The sequence below is a fragment of the Aulostomus chinensis genome, chromosome 17 (genome assembly GCF_037954235.1).
Source record: "Aulostomus chinensis isolate RoL2024-O1b breed Wild chromosome 17, RoL_Achi_v1.0, whole genome shotgun sequence".
In the NCBI taxonomy this organism is placed as follows: Eukaryota; Metazoa; Chordata; class Actinopteri; order Syngnathiformes; family Aulostomidae; genus Aulostomus; species Aulostomus chinensis.
In genome coordinates, this window is record NC_141336.1 from 20,630,831 (window position 1) to 20,655,965 (window position 25,135).

At 43.5% G+C, this 25,135-nt stretch overlaps 2 protein-coding genes across 5 annotated transcripts; both read left to right on the forward strand.

Annotated features, from left to right (window-relative positions):
- The first annotated feature begins 315 nt into the window (after window positions 1–315).
- On the forward strand, window positions 316–19,969 carry cep170ba (centrosomal protein 170Ba). 4 transcript variants are annotated; one of them, XM_086182099.1, is made up of 19 exons: window positions 316–526; window positions 1,211–1,348; window positions 3,896–3,985; window positions 4,677–4,755; window positions 5,437–5,495; window positions 6,534–6,690; window positions 9,744–9,872; window positions 10,497–10,982; window positions 11,060–11,982; window positions 12,168–12,326; window positions 12,733–12,871; window positions 12,993–14,606; window positions 15,888–16,023; window positions 16,441–16,573; window positions 16,934–17,068; window positions 17,155–17,237; window positions 17,591–17,684; window positions 17,768–17,819; window positions 17,940–19,969. In XM_086182099.1, exons 2-19 carry the CDS (start codon window positions 1,244–1,246, stop codon window positions 18,143–18,145), a joined length of 4,779 nt encoding a protein of 1,592 aa, XP_086038225.1. In that variant the 5' UTR covers window positions 316–526; window positions 1,211–1,243; the 3' UTR covers window positions 18,146–19,969. The 4 variants fall into 4 exon arrangements, with proteins under 4 accessions (XP_086038225.1, XP_086038223.1, XP_086038224.1 ...); XM_086182097.1 differs by having other exon boundaries at window positions 15,783–16,023; window positions 17,940–19,967; XM_086182098.1 differs by having other exon boundaries at window positions 12,168–12,287; window positions 15,783–16,023; window positions 17,940–19,966.
- pld4 (phospholipase D family member 4) lies at window positions 19,868–24,558 on the forward strand. The gene is made up of 11 exons (XM_086182101.1): window positions 19,868–19,932; window positions 20,040–20,120; window positions 20,208–20,365; window positions 22,380–22,563; window positions 22,648–22,768; window positions 22,862–22,989; window positions 23,063–23,263; window positions 23,371–23,510; window positions 23,588–23,753; window positions 23,834–23,930; window positions 24,040–24,558. The coding sequence occupies exons 2-11, from the start codon at window positions 20,070–20,072 to the stop codon at window positions 24,240–24,242; spliced, it is 1,449 nt and encodes a 482-aa protein (XP_086038227.1). The 5' UTR covers window positions 19,868–19,932; window positions 20,040–20,069; the 3' UTR covers window positions 24,243–24,558.
- The last annotated feature ends 577 nt before the right edge of the window (window positions 24,559–25,135 follow it).

Consider the following 25,135-nt stretch of genomic DNA (forward strand, 5'->3'; position numbering starts at 1 on the left):
ATAGTAGTTTATATGCAAACGAAATAAGACAACAACAAAAAAAAACACACAAGAATATATATATATGCGCACAAAAACTAAAACAAAACAAAACATAAAATCCCTAAATTTGCTCGGATTTTCAGATAACAACAGAAAGAAACGCTTTAAAAAAAAAAGAAGTAAAAATAGTACCAGTGGGCGTGTCCATCCTCTTTTCCCCTCCATGAGAGGCTTTCCTGCGTCCCGGTCCCTACGCAGAGTGAGACCTCTTTCCTCTTCACCACCTTCATTTTGCCCCTGAAGGTGCTTGTCAAGCTACGTCATCGTGTGGGGAGACGAGGCGTTGGAGAGTTTCGGTCGTTTGTCACTCCCCGAGGAGAGGAGGAGGGAAAAAAAAATTAAATAAAAAGAGGGTGTGAACGAAGTTTACCTGTCCAGTGTCACCTGGTGCTGTGCACATACATGTTGGTCGTCGGAGCTCATCTGCTGGTTAGGACGTTCAACACTGGCTTCCCTCAGGACTAAGGCGGAGAAGGCGATAAAGGTAGGCTGAAGTTCGGAGAAGAAAATCACTAAGAAAAAAAAAAGCCCGTTTTCGGTCCAGTCGGTGGTTCGTTTACCTCAAGCATGAAAAAAATACCACCGGAACAACCGAGTCCGGTGTGATTTTAAAATGACATTATACCGCCTTTTAGTGATAGTAAATAAGCTGTCACTTCAGATATGAAGTCGGGTATGAGGCTAATGTTTATATAGCTACAGCGCTAAGTTAGCCGAGGTTACAGGAAGTTAAAACACTGCAAGTTTGCTAGCTACCCCAGTACACCACATTGCAACAGGTTTCCCAGGGAACACTCTTTTTATTTTCTCTTTTCTCTCTTTTTATTTAAACTGTGTTTAATGGTCTTCGTCAGTGAGGTGAGTGTGAACAAGTTAAATTATTTGGAAACCTGCCCCACTCTTACCTGGGCGGCTGTCATACATTTAAGGGGATATTTAAGTGATTTTCTTTTTGTTGAAAGTAGTATCACTGTCAGACCGGTTGGTTGTTCAAACTGCTCCAGCTCAGGTGAGGTGAGAACTTCCTCTTTGTGTTGAAGGGTATAAAAGAGCGTTGGATTAGCTGGCATTGTTCAGTAACTTGGGTATTGAATTTTTTGAATTAAGCATGCCTCTAATTGTCCTTAAATGTGTTTGTTTGTTTGTTGTTGTTTTTTTCCTTCCTCAGGATGCAAAGCAGATTCTGACTCGTGGCCCCAGAATGAGTGTGACATCATGGTTTCTGGTCAGCAGCTCTGGCACACGCCACCGGTTGCCACGGGAGATGATCTTTGTAGGCCGGGATGATTGCGAGTTAATGCTGCAGGTGTGTGTGACCTTGTATATTTAAGGGTGTGTGTCCGTGTGAGAGGTTGACACAGTAAAAAGCATGGCGTCATGTGGATTCAAACAGGTCTTGGCTGTAATCTGTCAAAAATATTCGTGCTGCTCCATTTCACAGATGTCTGAGAGGAAATCTAGACAGTAAATATGTGTCAAACTCCAGCCTGAGGCCCCGTGGATGCTTTACGTTTGAAACCCGCTGATGGCGCCTTTATACAAAGTCATCCAGGCCAGCCTTTCAAACAATGATTTAAAACAGCTCAGGAATTCCTCTTGTGTTGCTTCCCATCCTCTGTCAAAACACAATTCCTCTCTGGTCGTTCGGATCACATTTTCCATCCATTTTCTCTTCACTCTGTATTTTAGAGAAGAAGAGACGCCTCTGGAAAAGTTGTTTACATTTTCTTCAGGCAGAGTTCAGAGAATTCGGACCGCACAGTTTTTTTTCAGATTGAAGCGTTGCTCATGTCTACATTTAGATGGAGCCGGATCCTGGAAAAACCTCAGCTTCTCCCAGTCTGAAGCGATTTTTCTGTCGGGGCTGCGTCCCTGCTTGGCACGCCATCTCTTTCTGCTCCAAACTCTTTAATCTTCAGATTTTTATCATAGCTCAGTGTTTTTTTTTGTGTCGTAGTCTAACCACAGTTGAATGTCTGTAACTTATCTGTGACAATCCCATTTGGCGCACACATCCTAGATGGGAATTTAGTGGAGTTCCATCCATGAGTATTCCCTGGGGCTTGAATGTTTGGACTTTCCATGACAACTGTTGTTTGAATGTCCGTTTCTCTGCGACCAGTAATTAGACCGCACGCCTCCTTCATTCATGGTGTTCCCATGTTGTCTCGAGTATTTACTGTTTCCTAGTGCTACGGCGAACTTTTTCTCTCTGATAATGTGGGTAAAGTGGAGCCAGACATCCATCACGGTTGTGGATATCTGCACGGTTAACCTCATCATGGAGGTAAACTGTGTAATGAACCCTCTGCTGCTGGCAGGCCCGTCCTCTGAGTGGACACATAGCGTGTGAATGCTGCTTATCCTAGTTAGAGGCTGGTGTAGAAGAGCTTAGTCTGTCCCTAAATGGACAATTGAACGGTAATTTTGCAAATGAGTTTGGCAGTCGCCCTCAATCTGGGTAATGTTTGTGATGAGGAGGCCCTGAGTGGTTAATGAGCGGAGAGGAAGAAGAGGGAGTCAGGCTGAATCACTCACACAGGTTGCATGTCATTGATGAATGCTGCTTTAGACAGAAGCAGGTTGGCTGTGTGCACAAGGACAGTGGGAGATTATTAACTATAACTATAATGAGCAAGTTCTTAGTGTCACACTGTAGTTTTATGTTTTCATTTCAGAGGGACGTACTTCATAATCTGAATATCTCACCCTCTGGAGGGGAAAAATAATGAGCCCCGCAGTATGCAACCAAGGCTTGATTTCACTAGATCAGCAGATTGTTGTGGTTATTAGTTGCTTGAAAGCTAAATTGATGTTGTGCATTTTTACCTTAATCATTATCAAAGTGTGTTTTCATCATATATCATGATTATCATTTTAATATATCCCCTTGTTCTTCTAATTTTACTTTCCACTACCACCACTATGTACGATGGAGTCTTAATCTCTCTTCTCGCTTGCTTAGATTATTGTGTTTTTGCCCTCAAGCTGAATTAGATTGGATAAAGTAACTTGGAAAAACAAAACAAAATACAACTAAAGACAGAAATAGACAAAAGATAAACCTACAACGCATTCAACAAACCCCATGATTGGGCCAAAGGAAAAGGGAAGAAAACAGGATAGCGGACAAGAAGAAACAAAAATTAGTCTAGATGCAAACACTTCCTCTCAAAATCATCACCTCAGGATTAGGAGCCACGATCAGTCACCAAACCCATTATTTCTCCTGATCATACACTTCAGGTAATAACAATAATAGTCATGTTAGCATGTCATTTAAGGCCCTCGCTGCAGCTTTTTGATGTAATTACAAAAGTTGCTTCAGGATGCTTTCCTAAAATGTTTAAACTCTAAACAGATCATCACCTAAAACTGACATTTGGATCGTGAGCTTGTTAGTGACAACTACAGCTGCAGACGTCAGTATATTCACTATGTGGTGAGTGTTGTCTTGTTTGTCTGAGGCTAATGTCTCTGTCCACCACTTCTGTCTCCTTGCAGCCTGATTGTGGGGTTCAGCAGCTCATTAAAATTTGGATCGTGGTTATTTACCCGGTCTCGAGATCATCCCACCGCGCAGTAACATTGAAGCATTTTCCAGTATTTTGCTGGCAGACTGATTGGACAATTAGAGACCCTGACGCTGTACAAAGTGAACGGAAAGTGATGAGCTCTTTTCCCCGTCATTGTGGTGAGGACATAATTGAGCTAGAGGGGTCTGCCTTGCTTCCCTTGAATATCAAGTTTCTATGCAATCTCAAATCCTGACTCTGAACCGTTCCACAGGCATGATGATTACACTTTTTACATTTTTTTTTCTCTTTCTTTTAATGTTCCATCTCCTTTGCAGTCTCGCAGCGTGGACAAACAGCACGCCGTTATCAACTACGACTCAAACACAGACGAGCACATGGTGAAGGACCTGGGCAGCCTGAACGGGGTCAGTGAGTCCGCTTGTAGTGTCAGACAACCTGGCTCGGCCCAGACTGATGAAGGAGCCAGCAGCTGACTGTTCCTTCAGCACTGTGTGTGCCAGGAATGGGGACGGTTGGTAGAACAGTGGCTATGAGGCTGGATTTTCCTGTCACCCAAGCCCCTTTTACCCCCCCCCCCCCCCCACTTCTCTGCTGCCTCTTCATCAGTGTAGCAGAGGGAGAAACCTTTCATTGTTCTCAGTTTCTTTAGGCCGTGGTTACAGCAGCCAAACTAATCAGAGCAGAAAAGTGCACAGACCTGTAACCAAGATTCAACATGGCTTTTAGCAATTCTCATTTAGTCTGAACAGAATAAAATCTGGTCTTCATTCTCTTTCCCGCCTGCCTGCGTGTCCTCATGTCAGGATAGATGGAACCTATTAGAAGACATTGCGCGTCAGTTTCTGTGTATTTATTGTTATATTTCACCTGGCTGTTAGTCGTTCCACTAAAGGTGAGCTGACCGTTGCATAACAACATAATCTGATCAGAGTGTTAATGTGCTTCTGGATTAACTTTCAATGGGAAAAAGGCCAGCTGCAAAGCACCTTAAGAGCAAGGGTGTGTGCCATCAAGAATGAGAGCCAGTCACATGTGAGTCAACACTGTTCATCATTGATAAAATATGAACTTGATGTTGTTATCCTTCTTCTGCAGACTTTTGTCAACGACCTGAGAATCCCGGACCAGACCTACATCACGCTCAAGATGTCAGACGTCATTCGCTTCGGTTATGATATCCTTTTCAGTATGATTTCTTAAAATTAATCCAATGACATGAGATAAAACTTTAAGTGTGCGTTTCATTCAGTGCTCCTCAGGTGGAACATTCTAATTTTAGTGAAACAAGCCAGGAGTGTGTGTGTGTGTGTGTGTGTGTGTGTGTGTGTATTTTAATATTTCCCCCTTTGTGGTTGTTCAGTCCACTGGCATGTTAATCCCCTTTGGTTTTTCAGTCAGGGGTTTTAGATTATTGTCAATTGTGCACCCTTTGACCCCTAAAGCAGAAAACCCAGGAGTGGAGGAATGTAGTTTAGATAACATGGGGGGGGGGGGACTGTTGAGAGTACAGAGACATTCAGGATTGTTTGTTACCAGAACTGAACCCAGTGTATGTGGCGTGTGATGGTTTACAACTCAAAGAGCGCCTCGCTGAAGATATTGGATTGTTTGAGTTTGCAGCAGGGATTTGCTGCTTATCTTGTTCCCCTTGACTTGATCAGCCCTTCTGTCCTCGTAATGAGTGGAAATTAGACGTGAAAGGGAAGAGCACTAACACATTACTTTAGGTAGCAGTTAGTTTTGCTGCAATAATCTGTCCCCTGATTGTTTCTCCTTCAACTAGGCACTGAACAGTGACTATACATATGTATGAAGTCATGCTAGCACACCATATTTCCTTTAACCCGCACTGCACATGCTCACGTGTATATTCTGGAGAAGAGTCAACACAAGGTCCCGGAGGAGGCTCTGAAAGTAAGGAATACCTGAAAAGCCTTTTTGGCCAGAGATCCCTCTACTTTCTGTTGAAACTCTTCATTCCCTCTATCTTGGCTGGCGTCCTTACAGACACATTTGGCTCAGTGGTCAGCCTGTTTGGTGGTGGGGCGGGCGTAGTATGATTGACTCACACGCTACATCCCCCTGGTGAAACTCCTCATTGTCAGCTGAAAAGAGTGAAAAGGAGGCCAGTGACTCCACATGTAAAGGGGGAAGCATGTGGCGCTCCCCGTAGTGGCAGAGGGTGTGTAGCAATGACCAGGACAGCTGGGAAATCGATTGTAACTGCTGATGCACTTTTAGTGGGGAAAAAAAGAGAGGAAAGACAAAAAAAATAGATAAAAACTTCACTTAATATCACTTAATTTTTTTTTTTCAGTCACATTCGCAATTTCCCAGGGTTAAAAGTCCCGAGTGTCAAGTATATTTAGTATACAACAAAACCAGTTGAAAAGAATGTGCGTGCAAGAAGCTGTAAGCTGGTGTTGAGTCATCAGAGCCTCCTCTCACTCGCTTGGAAAAATCTTACAAATTCATGAGAAGGCTGCACAAGAGGGACAAAAGAAGAATAGCATACTGATATATGACTTATTTGCTTAGGAAAACCTCACGGCAGATAATCTAGTTGATGTTTATCATATTTGTCATGCCATCAGGAGTATCACTCTCAGGCAAGCTTCACTATGTATTGATAAACTGCCCAGCCTTAGGTCACATATACTGTAACCACAATCCTTTTCACAGCGAGGGGAAATGATCAGTGCTGTAAAATGTATAACCAATAAGGTATCATTTCTGGTTTTGCCTTTTAATTTTAAAGGTAAAATAACAATTGCAATGTCAATGACTGCAATTTGCAAATGTACACATTGAATAACTAACAATAGAAACAGAGTGGAGGACTCCATGGTAGGTATTCTTCCTTTATAGTGGGTGTGAGGACAGTTACAGCTGTACTGGTTTGTTGGAAGGGGGGTTTCTCACATCCTGTTTCCCTTCTATCTCTGTGTGCAGCATGAAAAGTACACTAGCCAGTTGCAGCTGACTATAAAAGCCCTGGAGGCCAAGGTGAAGGATAAACAGCAGCTTCCAAGCTCGGAGAAGAGCAAAGATGGTCTCCCTGCTGTAAAACTGCAGGACAAGGGCGAGCGGCGAGCCTTCTCCCTCACAGGTAAATAGTCATCCATGCAAAACTCCATCGAAGCGGGGATTAACAAGAAGACTGCAGCTTTTATTACAGAAGTAGGTTTGCATTCTTGCTGCGTGAGAGGAAGCATTTTAACTGAGTTCAATTTGAATACCATGTTGACACATGTGACCAAAAGGAAGTCTTTGGCCTAGATGTGTTTAATTAATTTGCAACATGTAAGATGAGACCACATTGACTTCTCTTGATGAAGGAGAGATCAGAGTTTTCCAGGTCAGTCTCCCTGTGTGGGAGACTGAGTCTTGGCCACCGTAACAAATCAAAATCGCTACGCTTACCCCGAGTTAAATTGAGTCAATATCTTCCAGAGTTTCAATATGTAAGTCTCTCTTTTTTTTCCCCTGCAGTTTTCCTTGCCAATTTGTAGAGGAATACTTGAACACATTTTGATAACCTGTTAATTGTTGGTCAGTGGTGAGGCACTCTCGGTTTTTGTTTTTTTATTCTTGGTATTTCTTCATGGCCTCTCCGCTACTGGGCAATAGTCTCATTTTAGAGTTCACAACTCAGTTTTCCTCTCAGAATGCATTTGTTCATCACTGGTTTCTTTCAAAACAGACATGGATGTGAATTCATGCCTTATTAGACAGGAGGCAGGAGGATACTGAGGGGCAAGGGGGTGTTAGAACCAAGCTTAGAGTAGAACTTGTTTCACTGATCAGAACTTACTTCCATCTACACATGGGTTTGTGGAAAATCTGTCCTTTACCTAACCTGTTCTTTAAGCTTTAAGGTTGAAGCTTCCATGTGAGCTGAAAGGCTGAAGCTACAATCCCATATTGCCAGAGAAGAATTAGATTGGGACATCCCAGCATTGGCAAGCGCACATAAGGAAGGTGCCTGACAAGCTGAGGGGGTGAAAAGTTAAGGACAAGAAGTCTTATCTCTGTCAGCCATGCTTGTTTGCTGGCTCCGGGTGGGGTGTTGTGAGCACACCCACAGTGATTCTGCACGTGTCCAGAATTCAAGTGGCGTGTTAAGGTTGGGTGCCACGTTAGCACTTGTGTCTGTGTAGCTGGTGGAGGATTTATTGTTGCTGCCGTGGCTCTCATCAGGGCTCTAATCGGCCCTGAGCTATACTGTGGCTCCAACAGTGGGAGAATTGTTCGTTCAAGAGAAGCACTTTGTGAATGAAGTTCATTCACGCTGACAAAACCTTTACCAGCTGTTGTTGATTTAGCGAATCTGGTGCTTTCTGCTCCATAATTATGCCTGTGAGCTTAAGAGGGAAGACTACAACGAGTGCTGAAAATAGAACTTTTCCTGCATGTGCTCATATCCCTACAAGTTCTATACAGATGTGTCATTGAACTGAAGAACCTAAGCAAACGTTTATAGTAGTTAGAAGTCTCCTACCAGGGTGTGAGCATGCAGCTTTATCTCCCGCAGCTAAAAGCCAACCGCAGCTAACCTGTGACTACACGCTGTGCTGAACACACTCGCTCGAGCCATGTTTCCCATGGAACTATGCTGGCTTTGTGTTGTTGTGATCCTGGCCACTAGTCTCAAGAAGATGAGGATGGTGTTGGATAGCACGTTACAGAAACAGTGACATTGTTTACACTTTCCAAGGAAATGGACTGTGTTCGATTATTCTTATTATAACTAAAGACAGACTGTTCTTCACGACAGCAATTTGTGCTCTTTCACTTCATGTTTTTAAAGAATCGTAAGTAGCAGTTACCATTTTCCTAATGCAGAGAAATTAATACTCCTGCATGTTGCTTCACAGCCAGCATCATACAGATCTCTGTAGACCCAATGCAAATGACTCTTGGATGAATTTATTTGAATGGAGACTTTGAGCATGATCTCCTTCTTGTCTACACGTACCCGATGTTTTATTTTAGTGTCTATATACATCATTCACTTGTAAAAAAAAAATCTGCTACAGTTCTGTCACATACTTGCTAAGAGAGGTTCTAAATGTTCTCCCAGAGCTTATGCATGTTTTCCCATACAGCTGTACAGGAAGTGGAGTGTGTCCAATCTTCCAGCTGTCGACAGGGCAGGACGCTTGAATGTGTGACTCAGTCAGCATTAAAGGAATAGTTCACCATGCTACTTTATATAGTCACAACCGCACAGCTTGATGCCTTATACTTCTTAACCCATGTTACAAAACTGTGTGCTTTCCATCTCAATTCTTCCTCTGGGTCTAAAAACACTCTGTTTACTGTTGACGTTTAATTTATATATCAGTTTTTCAACGTTACTCAGCCCTGTGTTTGCTTCTTTTTAATTGTGCTCCTCTCCCCCGTTTTTTTAGCTAATATGGGAGTGTCATTATAGGGGGAAAGAAAACGGTAACGTGTGCTGCAGCCCTTCAGCTTCTCCGTCACTCTGTTGATGTCTTATTGTGTGTGTCCACGGCAACAGTGTTGAAGTGCTTTGGATGCTTGGGATTATGTATTCTCCACAGTGATCCCCAGAGATTGTGTCTAGCCAAACTATCAGCATGACAACCAGCATTTAGGTTATTTGATAAGCACAAAATATGCTGGTAAGCCAGGGGGTAACACATATTCAGCTATGGCCCAGGCCCAATAATTCTTCATTCCCCTGTCATCACTTTAACGTGGAGGAAATACAGTGTAAAAGCAGTGATAATTATCTGCAAGAAACCTTATCAAAGAAGTGGTGGTCATGCTACTGTATATCCTCTATTGTTGTTTCCCTCTCCTTTGAAGATTAGGATTAGTTTTGTCCCTAGTGGGAGGATTATGTTTTTGTGGCTTCTGTCTATATCACTCAGTGTGACCTCCATATTGCAATGTGCATTAAGTCAGAAAACTGCAAGTCAATAGTATAGGTAGTTGTAACTCTTATGTCTTTCTGAGATCCAATGTTGTGCAATATTTTGTTGTTGCAAGACCCAGACACAACATTACCACGTGGCTGATTATAAAAACGTTGTCTTGTTACAAGAGACTATAAATATCCCGCTGTTTTTCTTATGTTCCTTTCCTCCCTGTGCTCCAGTGTAGCCGTGTCCCTAATGTCTATTTGTTTTTTAGCTGCAACAGATTCTCCAATTTCCAAGCCGACCCCTCTGTACGGCCAACCATCCTGGTGGGGTGAGGATGAGGACCCAGACCATAAAAAGCAGTGCAGCGTTGGAAAATCGCCTGAAGAAGAGTCTCCAGGTCAGAAAATGTCTTAGTTTTACTGGCATGTATATAAACCACTGGCTTCAATATAGTCTTTATACTGCAGTGTTGAGATCTTTTATAATGAATACTCATTATGTACTTGCTTGTGTATTTCCCCAGCCAGATTAGAACCTTATTTTTTAATGACATGCTTTTCTGTGGAATTGCTATTAGATTTACCTCTCATAATAACGAAGAGATGGCTGGCAGATCTTTGGCTGCCAGTTGTTAACTGTTAGCCAGATCATATACGCCAGGCCAGCGGGCAGTGCTTGTCTGCCTCGTGATGGATTATGACTCTCTAAGCTGCTGAGGGGGGGAGGAAGGGCGATTGTTTGCCTCATGTTGCCTGGGTTGTAAAGGATTATTCCTGCTCGGCTTCCCCTGACTGGACTATTGAGCTCCTAAAGGGATATTTTGTCAAACTGGCATCCAAAGAGCAACGATCAGCTATCATGTGATGGTGACATCCCAACCATCATCAGTTTCTTCAGTTTTGTGTAGTTATCAAGTTGTAGCTTCAGGGGCTCTAAACAAAGAGATTAGTTTATACTATGCTGAACCGTCACTAATGCAGGTGTATCTGTGTGTTGTCTGTAATCTCAATCTTGCTAACAGATCCTAGTAAAGATGCATCCAGATACGAAGTCAGTGGTTCTCTGTCAGAAAGTCAAGCCAAGTCCATCTTCTCCTACCGCCGGGAGCCCAGCTACTTTGAGATCCCGACTAAAGAGCTCCAGCAGCGAACTCCCAAAAAACCAGAGTCACAGGTTCACGAGATTCCAACTAAGGACACCCCAGATCCCTCTCAGCATGTCCCCTCCGGCCCCACACCTCCCGTGGTCCAAAGCCATGCCTCCTTCACCATCGAGTTTGATGAATGCACCCCCGGCAAAATGAAGATCAAGGACCACGTCACCAAGTTCTCTTTCCGCCAGCAGCGCAAGCAAGAGACTGTTGCCACTCCCACCGAGGTGATGTCAGCAGAAAACAAGGTTGCTGACTGGCTGGTCCAAAGTAATGCTAGCATGATGAGGAGGAGGTCACAGTCTGATGATGCGTATAGCACAAACAGTGACCTGTCTCTTCTTAAGATGACCAGAGGTGAGTCACTTCTACAAAAGCTGTTTTACATTACTGGCATGTGGTTTATCTCTAAATCGGTCTTCTTTTGTCATCAGCAAACTACCATGAAAACGGCACTCACAGTAATTCTGACGACCCTGCAATAAATGAAAAAGACTTTCTTCAATCAGAATTTCAGATGTCCCCCCAAACCCAGAGAACCTCACCCCCGCAGCGCTGCAACTCTTTTGACTCTGAGAAGCCCCTCTCATTCTCTCCTTCACAATCCCGTTCCAGTGGTGGCAAGGCTGATCCTCACCAAGCCTTTGTCATTGAATTCTTTGATGATCACCAAAAAAGGAGGAATTCCCAGTCTTTCTCTGGTACCCCACCTGAGCCATCACACCTCAGGGCTCAGCTGGAGAAGGCCAGGAAAAACTCAAGTCCAACAGGGGACAGGATCCTCCCATCCTCTACTCCTCCAACCCAACGTTACACCATCCCTCTCAAAGGTCCTGCCTCCTCAGGTCCCCAAAGAGCTGGTTCTCTACGGAGAGAAAAGACAGAGGAACGCATGAGCACCGGCTTTTCGTCTCGTTCTGCATCCTCTGCTAATGCACATGTGAATGTCAGACCTTTTAGTAGTGTGGGCAGGAGATCCAAACTCGCCCAGGAATTTACTGCTGAATTACTTAAACAAGCAAAACAGGTTTCTTCAGCCAGCCGGGAGAGAAATGCATCTAGTCCTCCTACAAAACCCCAAACAGGGAAAACTGTTATATCACGGCATGATCAGGGGTCCACAAGCCCTCCTTCATCTAACGTTCCCCATCTGCCCCAGACTTCCTCTCCTATCCACCAGCCTGTTCCTCTCAAGGCACCAGTGATGCCTCTGCCATCTCAGAGTGCAGAAGCCAAGAACACCCATGGTGGCCCCAGAAATGAAGAGGAGGACACTCTTAGTGACGCAGGAACCTACACAATTGAAACAGATGTTCACGATAAAGAGCTCGAAGAGGCACGCAACAAGATCGATCAGGCAAGTCTCTACATTCTTTACAGGCCATTCCTTTGGGTTATCAGTAGAAACAATCAGAACATGCTGGTTCTGCAGTTTCATCTGTCTCTTGGGACCAGGTCCCGTTCAGAATGAGCCATGGACATTGGCAGTCCCTATTCCTCCGTTCCTGCATTTATCCTCATGCAATGCTTTGTTCCTGACAGGTGTTTGGTGTTGTTGCAAGCCCAGAGAGAACCAACCACTGCGAAGCAGAAACATCCACGACAGTTAGGCCTGTTATTGTTGAGTGCAGGGAGCAGCATAGTCAGAGTAGCTGTGGGGAGGTGAGGCCAGCTCCAGAACAGGGACAGGGTCTGGTAAAGGTAAACCTTCCTGCTCAGGATGGGATCAGTAATTTAATAGATTAATCAATCATTTCTACACCTATTCTTCAGGAAATCAGTGTGTTGGGCATAAGCCATAAACTTCTAAATGGACAAATCTGCATGCAGTGCTGTCTTGATTCTTGGTGTTTCCGCTCTTCCTCTTTTTATTTTTGGTATATCTTTTGATCTGTAGTTTGGCCTAATCTCATGTGTTGGGGGTTTTCCATTTTCTCATATAATTTTACACTTTGTAATATAGGTGTTAACTAAACAGATGGATCACCTTCTGTACATCCTATTAAATTTGTTTCCTGCGATTAGATGTCATCAAGATCAACTGTAGTTTCTTTACTATATATATCTTATTGTGCGGATACTGAATAAGTTGTGTTCTCTCGAACAGGTTCAGCCATCAGGTGCAGTGTTACCAGGGGCGCCTAAGTGGATGTCTTGCTGGGCCAGCCTGGCAGACAGCTACACAGAATCTGGCCCTTCGTCTGGCCTCTTTGATGTCCCTTCCCAGATGGAGTTGTCAGGAGGGGGTAAGCTGCCTGATGAGACGTGTAGCTATTTGAAATGATAATGAGATGCCCTGATGAATATGAATGATAATTGCTGTTTCAGTACATGCGTTTAAATATGCATTAAACTGTTTTTCTGCAGCACGGGCTACAATCATCCACAAGACCATGATCAGCCGAAATGATGACGCCAGTAACTCTGAAGGTTTTAAAGCTCACCGCATCCTGCCTCAGGTGCCGCAAGGGGAGAAGAACGACATTCCATTGCCAAGTGTTCATGTTCATTATAACCCACATTCAACATTTAATGTTGAGGACAACAGCTCAGCAGCCTCTAGGACTCAGGATGGCATTCATAGGTTATCAGTGCAGGATGATGTAGAGCCGGACAGTCTGAGCGATGCCAGCAAGTCTGATGATAGTTCCATTATAGAACAGAGGAGAAGACCGCTGTCAGACACAGAAAAGAAGAGAAATGAGGTCAAACCCAGACTCACAGCCAAGTCTACGTCTTTCTATATTGGGTCAGAGGAAGGAGGGTCCAAACCAGAACATGGAGGCACAAAAACTCTTAAAACTGAGCGAAATCATTCAAACAAAACCTTCTCAACAGCCACCCTGACCAAACAGAAAGCCACCCCGGGGTCTGGGAAAGTCAAGCCCAGCATGTCTGCTCCTACACTTGGGCAAGAAGTTTCCAAGGAAGGGTCCGCATCCTCCATAATCCGACAAGAGAGCTTCACCAAGGATCGGCCTAGCAGTGCCCGATTGCCCAACATTTCCAGCGAGCCTTCTCAAAGAGACTCATTCCAGGGATCCTTCAATCAGGACACCCACTCTTACCTCAAAGAGACGGAGAATGTTCTGGCTCTACTGGAGGCCAAACTCCAAACAGGGCAAGCCGGAACCACTCCGTCTCCCATAATGGACTCACTCTCTGGGGAGTCTGATGTGGATACATCCAGCACGGTCAGCCAGCAAAGTAATAAGACCAGGGCAACGACACAGACTAACAAACCCTCTGTTAGCGGCATCCGCAGGGAGAGGTCTTCAGCTAGTATAGCTAGCCAGGACTCCAATTACCAGTCTTCAATTTCTGAGCGTTTGTCTGAGAAGAGGCGCATTCAGGGAATAAATGGTAACAATAAGACTGAGTTTGGCAAGAGACCAGTAGGACTAAGACGTAGTACTGGGAGATGTGGCTCCACGGACCTAAGTGACGACCCTCAGAGCTCCAGTCTGCCTTACTCTGATCAGGAATCTAACACCTACCAGACCCGCAAAAAATACACAGTGCCCCTTCAGAAAGAGGATGGCAAAAGCTCCAGGGTGTCCCAGACTTTGAACCGTGCCAACAGCTTGTCAGCACCAAGACCCACCAGGGCGTCTATTCTTCGGCGAGCTCGCCTTGGCGAGGCCTCAGACAATGAGAACACAGAGACGGACAGGATACCCCAGGAGGCGAGCAATGTTCCAGCAAAGCAGCCTCAGGAACCCAAGAAACTTTCCAAGTGGGATATGCTGGCAATGCCTCGAAAGCGGACCAGCTCGTTCAACACGCCCAGCGACACCGAGGCCTCTTCCACCCAGCAGTGGACGGGCAGGAGCACAGGAGTCGCCAGCCGCACAGAGTCTGGCAGCAGGGGGGCAGCTTCGGGACAGAAACCTGGAGAACGCCAGCAGAAATCAGCAAACAACAAGACCCCAGTCACTCGTGGACGTTCCAGCAGTGCCAAATATACAAGCAGCACATCAAGTGAGTTTAACCAGCCCATGTCTCTGAGCACCATTTCTGTGTATTTATGCATTCGCAGTGAAGCCGCTCTCCTTGATAAAGGAGTGAGCGCACCTGGATTGGAGCATTAAAAATGAGCCAAATCCCAGACTCATGATGTGATACCTTTTGTCAACAGTAATTATAGTGTCACGATGCAGTGATTCAATGATTTTTACAACCAATTAGACATTGCTGGACTGTTAATAAATGCAACATCATGATGAATCTGTAACTGAAGAGGAAGAAAAACCCTACAAAGGAAAAATGCACTGCATTGTCCTTTTTCAGTTTTACAGAATTTTATTATTGAGATGAAACAGTGTGTAATTTTAGCTTAATGGCTCTTCAACAAACAGATACCAACTTGGCAAAATACTAAATGAGCACTCTGACTATAACTCCAGCTGTTTCAATAAAAATATTGGGGCCATTATATAAATGACACATCCTGAGAGGACATATCACAACAATATTGACTAGCAATATTTTGTCCCACATTGATTAAATTTCCCACATGGCACATAGAATGAGCTGCTGAATTTAATGACAGATTGATCAGGAGCTGCTTCCAAATACTGAGTCTTTGAAAATATGTGTTTGGAAGATGAAAATGTTGGTGCCATGAGGAAGAATGCTTTGCCCACTGTGTCTCCTTGCTAATGATAAAGCTAACTTGATAAAGTTTCATGTTGGAAGGGAACTGACTCTGGACCTTTTTTTAATAACATTATAACACTTACAATCATACAACAATACCTTTTTAATAAAATTGTATTTCTACTCTTGTGTGTTTTCATAGACTGTGCAATTGTATGAAAACACTGTTCAGCATATTGCAGTCGTGCTGTGACGATATCGTGGCTACAGTGCTGTTCCCAGTTACGTACTGTGGAAGTAAACAGTTGCTCATTTCAGTTTCTAAATAATTTCGGATCCGATCTTATTAAACAAGAATCAACATTTTTCAGTGTAAAGCATGAGCACTTCCACAGCACCTTTTCTGTCTCTTGTTCTTGGCAATAATTTGGGGATCACATGTGTGGAACTGGTGATTTTTCTGGGGGTGTACTTTCATGGTATTTCTTTTTCTCTCTCATTATCTTTTCTCCTCTCTCCTCATCCTCTGAAAAACTAAAACCAATTCACGGTGCCAAGGCTCCAGGAGACGGCAGAAAGGCTCAGACTATACTTCTACCTCAGATGAGGAGTACGACTCAAATCAGAGCACTCCTAAACACAAACGCTCCCAACCTTCCTCAGCTTCCCACACCCCACGCCATCAGCCTCGGCCTCAGCAGGCGGTCCAGCTAAAACCCAACAGCAAAGATTCTGAGGAGGAGAACCCAGAGGGAGACGCCTTCCACAGTTGGTCCTCCCACAGTGCTGAGATCGCACGGTGAGACCAGAGACCTGTTGGGTTGAGTAATATAGTCGATCACATCACGTCACTTTGTCTTGCAGAAAATGTGGTTCTGTATCTGAGGCACTTATTTAACAGCTTTTCATGAAGAGTATTTGTTTCACACTGAAACGACAGTAACACATTTGACTCCTCAGTCTTGATACTTTTGATACTACTAGATAATCATTGTAGTGGTACTGTGAATTCCAGGACCCCCTATGGTCACGCTGCAAAAAGATGGTTTCAGGTTGATTAGGCGACACTGCTGTCTCTGTTATTTACTCTGTCACTGTTATAGAGGCCTAAGTTAACTTTATTCGAGCAAGTTGAAATCTTCTTAATAAAATATATAGACTAAGTAAGCAGAAAACAAGTTGGAAAGACATTTTTCGTATGTTCCCTCTCTGGTAGGTTGAGCCAGGACCTGGCTAAAGACCTGGCTATCTTGGCCCGAGAGATCCATGACGTGGCAGGTGAAGGAGATGCACAGATGTCTGCGGCAGAGAGCATTGCACCCGTCTCCACGGTGACCGCTCACGAACAGGTACATCAGTTGTTCCTGCCAGGCCTGTTGCTACTTGTCAGTGTCTTAACCACGGGAAAAAGGGTTGTTTATGGACATAGTTCGTCCTAATTCTTCATCGAGGAAATGAACACGCTGTAGTTGCATCAATCGGCCAAAAGATAAAACGTCCCTCTAAATCCTTCGCTCTGATCCTCTAATCTTTAAGTAAGACAGAAAACTCTCTATTTTATCATTGTTTTTTGTTCTTTTTTTATACTGTGAAGTTGCTTTACTTTTTACTTTGGCTACCAACATCTGGTGCAGTTACAAAGATAACATCCAATTAATCACCTGTTTAGGTATCTGTCTCTCCGATAACTAAGTCTACTTGTGTCGCAGCTGGTTCCACGTGTTCCTGAGGCTGGATTAAACTGTCACAGAGTCCCCCCAAGTTCCTCATCAGCAGTGGAACCTGACCAGAACTCAAGTGACCATGAGGAGAGCTCCAGGCAGAGAGCTAGCAGCAGAGAGGAGGTCTGACATAAGATACTGCTTCCCTAATTTTTTAAATGGCTGATCCTAGCAGGAGCTCACCATGGAGTATTTGATCTTCCCTGCAGGCGGACAATATGATGTTGAATCCTGTGTCTCAGGTCATAGAGGCCATCAGAGAGAACACCGAGGAACTTGCAGACAAAATAAAGTAAGATGCATATTTATACAGACGTTGTTCATGTGTTTAATGGAGGCTTGAAAAAGGACTTTATTGGTCCTGTCTGATGACCAGACTTCCCTTAGCCAGTAATCTTATTGAATTAGTGCAACCGAGTTAGTCGGCGCACAAACGGCTCACATGAGACATAATCTTCAGAAGAGATTACATGCAGAAAAACATTGCTACTTGCACATTATGTGGTGAGATCTTTACTTTATAAAGTAAAAGAAGAAAAACGTACAACATTGCATATCTTGATCTGGTTTCCTGTTCAGCGCAGCAGTGTTTTGGATGCACTGAGAAGATTTCTAAAACAAATGAATCTGTCGCCGTGTGAACAGGGTGCTGTTTCAGGACAGGATGGATGTTTGGCAAGAAATCGAGGCCAAGGTTAATTCTGACAGTGATGCTCCTGTTGTCAAAACTTCCAGCAAGGTTGGTGATAACTTTTACTAAATTCCCCCCCCCCAAAAATGGCAACTAATGCAAGTTCTCACCAAGTCAGTTGTGTATTTCAGGAAATCACCTCCATTTTGAAAGAACTCAGGAGAGTTCAAAGACAACTAGAGGGTAAGTCACTCTAGAAAGGAGATTATGAAGTCAAATCATAATGGTAATAATTATAATGATAATAGTAATACTGAATTTGGTATAATAGTAAACTAACAACTACCTTTTCTTTTTATCCAGTCATTAACACGGTCATGGAGCCCAGTGGGCAGCTTGATGCCAACAAGACCTCGGTGTCTGGGGGTCGGACCTCCAGAACATCATCCTCCCAAGACTGGAGGACAGTCCACTCGGCCTCCAAACGAGGAGGTGGTCGGAGGCCCAGTGAGAGTCTCAGGAGAGCAGCCGTGACACCAGAGGATGTCAGACAGGGATATTTGGTGTGAGATCAGTCCTGCCTCACTCACTCAGGTGCTGGCCCCTGCAGAAAAATGAACCCTCCAGGGGGGGAAATGAGATTTGTAGCGTCCTCCACATCAATCACACACACACAGCTGACCCAGTGTAATATACTGTCCAATCTGCACCAGACGCTGGTAAACTAGACGTGGTGGGAGGCCTTCATGACAGATGATGATTTAATGAAGGGCCACGACGCTTCAGTGGGTCTGTTCCACTGCTCATGTACCCCAAAAACTGTACTTGATCATCTTTGTCCGCCAATGATACGACCAACTTAAGCTCACTCAAATGACTTTGTTAATTTGAAAACCATCCTGAGCGTGATCCCCTCAGGGAAATCTACCCAGAAATGTTTGTCTCCAGTGATTAAATGACATTTTTGATAAAATATTAGTTCAGAGATATTTGAAAATCAGCTTGCAGGTCTGTATATTCTCTGCTGTATTGTATATGTTTTTTGCCCATTTTCCACATTGTTGACCAGATCTTTGAAATGAATGTATTAACTATTTATTAGGAGTCTATTTTGTGGTATTTTGGGAGAGAGAGAGAGAGAGAGAGAGAGAGTCTGTAGATTCAAGTGCCAGACCAGTTCATGTTAAATTAAAGCCAGTTTTGTGTAACTGCATAGGTACTCCGTCCAGGCCCGCCTCACTACGTTGACACCATCTATTCTGTCCAGCTGGAGGTCGGAAGTCCCTCTGGAACATGTGAGAATAGGTCTGAAAAATAATTGTGAAACCCCAGCATTCCTGCCCCCCCCCCCCCCCGACACTCGTGTCAAACACATCTGACTCGAAGGTTGCGGCCGCAGAGTGCAGTTTGCTGCTCAGTCACAGACACAGAACAGGAATGAGGTATCGTGTGCAGCTGAGACGCAGTATTTTTACTTCTGACCACATTACAACAAATCCAAACACTATCAGAGCACTGCAGGAAGAGTTTATTTCAACAGAGTCACAAGATCACTTCTGATGAGTCCTCACGTGAGAGAAATTCACTCTATAGATAGTGCAACTTTAGTCTATCTTCATTTGTGACATGATCTAGTTGAGTAAAGGTTCTACAAATGACCTGTTTGATTTGCACTACAACTTTTTTTATGCTGCAAACCTTCTCAGTCCTGTCATAGACTGATGCAGGGAAGAAGGTTGCCGTGTGCACCAGCAAGTTTTTGTTCCTCTCCTCAGGCCAGGTTGTACACGAGTCGTGATTGTAAAGTTCCTGTAAAAGTGCCACAAACCTGCACGGGAGCACTTGTCACGCAGCCGTGTTCAGTGGTTGTTTACCAGCTTGTGTGGGGAAAAAAAAAATGGAATGTTTGTCGCTTTTGAATCCCCTTAAAGAGTCGCTGCTATTCATCTTCTGTGGGATGTTTGTTTTAATTTATCTAAATCAAAGCTAGATTAGTCAAAAAAGATGACGTGTCTGATTTAGGGGGTGTCCCTCTTCTGTTTCTTTCATGTAAATGTGTATGGACTTTTCGGTCTTATCAGTCGGTGTTTATGTTTGGTTAGTTGTGTATTTCGTTACACGATTCTTTGTTTTATTTTGAAATAAATTACACTAGCAGATGAGTTTTGTTTTCCTTGATTTTAATAACACTATTTACATGCTGTTCTATGGCTCAAAAAGCTGAAATGAAAGCGAAAATGGGAAGTTGGCAGTGATATGTTAGAACCAAGAAGCATCGTGTCACTGAAAGCTGGATGGAAGAAGCACATCTGTTGAGCTCTTTCTCGCTGAAACTCCTGCCCCTGCTTTGCTGTGTGTAAGTTGGTTTTCCTCTTAATTCCTTATTCAACAGTTGATTTAAATAATTGAAATTATCAGAGATCCGTATTGTTCATCTGTTGTTGTTGTTTTTTTTTTTTTAAGAGTCTGTAACAGGTAAACCGTTAGAAGAAAATGACCTCCATGTATAAAAGCCTTCATGACAATTATGTTTCAAATAAAACGGTAGGAACACGCCAGACACACATCATGATTGTGTGACATCATTCTGTTAGCGTATGAGTTGTTTCACATCAGTCCTCATGTTGATAGAGGTCAACGAGCTGTGTGGCGTTAGCTGTGGTTTTGGGCTGTCTGACGGTTCTTGGGATCCTGCTGGCCATCTCTGTGCTGGAGAGACCACGAGCCCCCCAAAACCAAACCCTCCCGCGGGACACAGATGAGAGCAACGTCTCCACAGATCAGTGCAGGTGAAGTTGTATTTATCTTGACTAAGTGCGATATTCAGAGTTAGCAGTCGGAGTGATGAACCTCAGCCAACTCTGGAGCTCATCTCAGTTTCACGGAGCTTTGCAGAGTTTCCTTATCCGACCAGCCTGCAGTATAAAAGGTACCATAATCAGCTGCTGAATTTATACCATAAACCAGCAGAACCAGGAAGTTGGGCCTCCATATCATTTAAAAAAACATGATTTGTTGGGCACCCAGGTCGTGTAATGGGGTATTGCCTGAAGTTAACGCCTGGACTTTTTAAAATTTTAACGAAAAGAAAACTGAAGTGATGGTGTTTGGTCCCAGTGGCTCCTGTGAACCTCCCCCTATTGACTTGGGCCCCTTGGCACTGTATGTGAGGCCAACTGCTTCAAACTTGGGGTTTAAGATGGACAGTGATTTCAAACTAGATGGTCAAATAGGTGCAGTGGTGAAGTCCAGCTTCTTTCTTCTGAGGCAGTTAGCAAAAGTGAAGCCCTTTCTTGCACGAGAGCATTTTGAGACATCATGCCTTCATCACGTCTCGGCTTGATTATTGCAATGCACTTTGTTTTGGAATCAGCCAGTCTTCCCTCTCACGTCTCCAGTTGGTACGAAATGCTGCGGCTCGACTTTTAACTGGAGCACGTAAGAAGGAGCACATCACGCCCGTTCTGGCCTCCCTCCACTGGCTGCCTGTGCACTTCAGGGTTCATTTTAAGATTCTTTTATTTGTTTTTACATCCTGAAATGGTCTCACCCCCCCCCCCCCCCCCCTTACCTCTCTGAGCTGCTTCACCCTCATGCTCCTGCTCGGTGCCTCGGGTCAGCTGATCGGCTGCTCCTGGAGGTACCGAGGTCTAAGCGGAAGCTCAGAGGGGATAGAGCCTTTTCTGTTGCTGCTCCCAAATTATGGAACGATCTGCCTTTGCACATCAGACAGGCTTCTTCACTGTCCATTTTTAAAACTCATCTTAAAACCCATTTTTATTCCTTGGCTTTTGACCCAGCATGAGACTTTGCTCTTGTTTTATTATTTTTATTGTTTTTCACATTATTATTATGTTTTATGACTATTTATGTCCAGCACTTTGTTTTCAGCTGTGGTTGTTTTTAAAGTGCTTTATAAATAAAGTTGAGTTGAGTTGAACTGGTCCATCAGAACGTCTGACCACCAGTGGCTGGATTACATCAGTAATGTGACAAAAGTGTATTCTAACCTTTTTCTCGACATTTAAATTAATCTTCATTTATCAATTCACTCTTGACATGTAACATTTAAAAATAAACTTCCACCTTTTTTTTTTTTTTTTTGAATTATTGAATTATGAGACAGAACTAGCGAGTGCTCACACATAAGCCAAATAATATCACTTTTGAAGATAAAAGTTTTGGTTTGGATGCAGCTGACTACCATGTTAAAATTACAAAAAATTCTTTAAAAAAATACACACGCTACCTGTTCAACAGCAAATTCTGTTGTTTTTTTTTCTAGAATCAGAATCTTTTTTATTGACGTGGTGTTATCTTTAACAATAAAGTTACATTATCATTCTGAGTTGTGATGTCTACGATGGGATTTTCTGCTTAACTTGGGTGGAACATTAAAAAAAAAATTCGATTCCAGGTGAAATCAAAGTTAACTTTAAAAAATAAATGACAATCTATCATCTATTCATATCATTCACTTCCGAACTACACAAAATAAACTACCTCTCATTTAAAAAAAAAAAAAAAAAGATACAAAACTTTACCGTGAATTGTAAAAGTACTGCCCATGTTGCCGGTCCTCGATCCTAGGATCGGTAAAGGATAATGGGATTGAACTGTTGGATCTACAGTTCAGCATTTGATGGGAATGTCAGACTAAACTAAACATGGATTTTGATCACTGCAGTTCTTTTTTTTTTTTAATTTTTAAACAATTTTAATAAGACATTTGAATGATGTGATTTTCAAAATAAAGCTTACTTTTGTAGACTAAATGCTCTCTCGTCAATCTTTACCCTGCAGCATGGCCCTTGTGGAGAGTATTCCTCAGCATGTGAAATATGAGGCCAATGCAACGTTTGGGATCCCTTTGGAAAACGCCTGGAAAGAGCTTATCTCCATGGCAACGAGAGAGTTAGAAGTTGTGTCTTTTTACTGGACTTTAACTGGGGAAGACATCAACGTGAACTCTTCTTCTGATGTACCTGTGAGTCTTCAACAAAAGATGAAAAGGAAAAAAAAAAACACTTGAAAACGCTGTCATGTTGATGAACATGTCTACTTCCTGTAGGGGAGGGAAATCCTGGAGCAACTTGGCGCTCTGCCCTCCAGGAATGTGTCTGTCCGACTGTTGACCAGCGTCCCCTCCATCAGAACCAACTCAACTGATTTAAAGAGCTTAAAACAGAAAGGTGTGGGACAGGTTCTCGTTCTCTGCCCCCTGATTTGATTTGCTGGTCTTTGTTGTCACCGCCATCTTGACTGTCTTTTATGGTCGTCTGCAGGAATTCAGGTGAGGGAGGTGAACTTTGGGCGCCTGACAAAAGGAGTTCTCCACAGCAAGTTCTGGATAGCTGACAGAAAACATGTGTTTATTGGTAGCGCCAACATGGATTGGAGGGCTCTGACGCAGGTACGCCAGAGATCTACGAGCACGGGTGCTTATTTTCAACACCGGCATCTTAAATGTTCCTTTGATGGTGCAGGTGAAGGAGCTGGGAGTGGTGTTCTACAACTGCTCTAGTCTGGCAAAAGACCTCCACAAGATCTTCCTGTCCTACTGGGCGATGGCACAGGCCAACAGCACCCTACCAGAGCCCTGGCCTCCACAGTATGACACTACTATCAATAAACATCACCCCCTGCTGGTGGAAGCAGATAACGTCTCCAGCCGTATTTACCTTGCTGTGAGTTCCTGAGGTTTCCTTCCTCCTCCTTTTTTTTTTTTTTTTCCAGGATACACTCACTGTGTTTGTATTTGTGGTGGATTTATTCTCTGTACTTGTGTTTTCAGGCTTCGCCACCATCATTCTGTCCTCCATCGAGGACTCAGGATCAAGAGGCCATTATTTCCAGTATCTCTGAGGCTCAATACTTTGTTGATGTCGCTGTCATGGAGTACTTCCCCACCACACGCTTTGAAAAGCCTCAGAGGTGACCCCAAATTAAAGTGTTTGCATCAATCTATGAACCTCTATTACTTTATTCCCTCGCATTACATTCTTGAACAGATACTGGCCCTTCATCGATGACGCCATCAGGACGGCTGTTTTTGAAAGGAACATCAAGATACGAATGCTCATCAGCTGTGGGCGGGACACTGATCCAGCAATGCTGCCCTTCCTCAAATCCCTCGCCTCCATTGACAGCCTTCATCCACATAGCAGCATTCAGATAGTAAGACTCGACATGGAGTCATGACAAAACACACGTTTTTACCAAAGGCTTTTGTTATTTAAATGCCGTTCACATTTCAGAAGTTGTACATCGTGCCTGTTGGGAACCACTCCGATATTCCATTTTCCAGAGTCAACCACAATAAATTCATGGTGACTGATAAAGTGGCCTACATTGGTGAGTAGCAGATTATCTGGGATTGTTATTTATCCATGTTCATTCGTAAATTGTTTCTGAGGCAAATTGTTACATGTGATTTGGTTAATCATTGACGACTTGTGAACAGGTACCTCCAATTGGGCGGGAGACTACTTTCTGACCACGGCTGGAATCAGTCTGGTGGTTTCCCAGCATGCCCCACACTCCGTATGGAAGACCAAGGCCCTTCAGGGCCAGCTTAGGGAGGTGTTTGAGAGGGACTGGCGCTCTGAGTATGCAGTGCACCTCGCTGATCTTGGCCACCTCCCAGACTGCAACCTATCAAGATGATAACACGACACATATTGTGTGTGTGTGTGTGTGTGTGTGTGTGTGTGTGTGTGTGTGTGTGTGTGTGTGTGTGTGTGTTCATTCATTATCTTAGAACCAGACAGCTGATGAGGACATGGCTGGCAGAACCTCTGATCCACAAAAATCCAACCATGTAGTTGATTTGGGCAATAAGATGTACTGAGCTTGTATTTACACTTCCATGCACGTCATGCTAATCATGCCTTGTTGTATTATCATTCTCCAGTTTTGAGCTTAAGATCTGAATGACTGATGACTGAACATGTTGTAAAATTATGAAATAAACTTTAGAATAACCAAAGAGTCGGCCTCAGTATTCATCATGAGAAACTAAAAGGGCAAAAGGAGAAATTTGTAACTGCTATTTTCATCAAGAAGGATAGAGGTGGTGTGACTGGCTCAACCATTGTGGATTTAGATTCATTTGGCTTGCTAATTATGATAGTTGATTTTGGTGTAATACTGTATGTAGATGACATCATGCCTCACATCGACAGGGATGCCAAAAGAAGGGGGATTTAGGGAGAAATTCTGCTGGACTACAACTGACAAAGGCACTCAAAACATATTAAAATATGATGCTATACACCTCATTGGTTCCAATTTCAAGTGTTTTCCAAGCATTTACTTTCAAACAGTCTTCACAGGAAACTGCAGTTTTGACGTAATCTGATTGCTGGGGTTTTTCTGAAACAAGATTATATTATCTTAAATACTATCCCTTTGGTCTCCCTGAGATACTTCTTGTTAGGAGATTATGCCCTCCAGTAAACGTAATGAGATGTTTTTGACCAGAAATTAGATGAATACACTCGGCAAAACTGTTTTTGAAGTTTTTATGTGCGCTTACGTTCGTTGTCTCTGGTTGTCAC

Excerpts from the sequence above, each read along its gene's own strand:
- pld4 (XM_086182101.1), top strand. The coding sequence starts at position 20,070 with ATGACCTCCATGTATAAAAGCCTTCATGACAATTATGTTTCAAATAAA. Across the intron at positions 22,769-22,861 it reads AAAGAGCTTAAAACAGAAAG|GAATTCAGGTGAGGGAGGTG; the intron begins GTGTGGGACAGG and ends GGTCGTCTGCAG. Across the intron at positions 23,511-23,587 it reads CGCTTTGAAAAGCCTCAGAG|ATACTGGCCCTTCATCGATG; the intron begins GTGACCCCAAAT and ends ATTCTTGAACAG.
- cep170ba (XM_086182097.1), top strand. The coding sequence starts at position 1,244 with ATGAGTGTGACATCATGGTTTCTGGTCAGCAGCTCTGGCACACGCCAC. Across the intron at positions 1,349-3,895 it reads ATTGCGAGTTAATGCTGCAG|TCTCGCAGCGTGGACAAACA; the intron begins GTGTGTGTGACC and ends TCTCCTTTGCAG. Across the intron at positions 5,496-6,533 it reads TCCCGGAGGAGGCTCTGAAA|CATGAAAAGTACACTAGCCA; the intron begins GTAAGGAATACC and ends CTCTGTGTGCAG.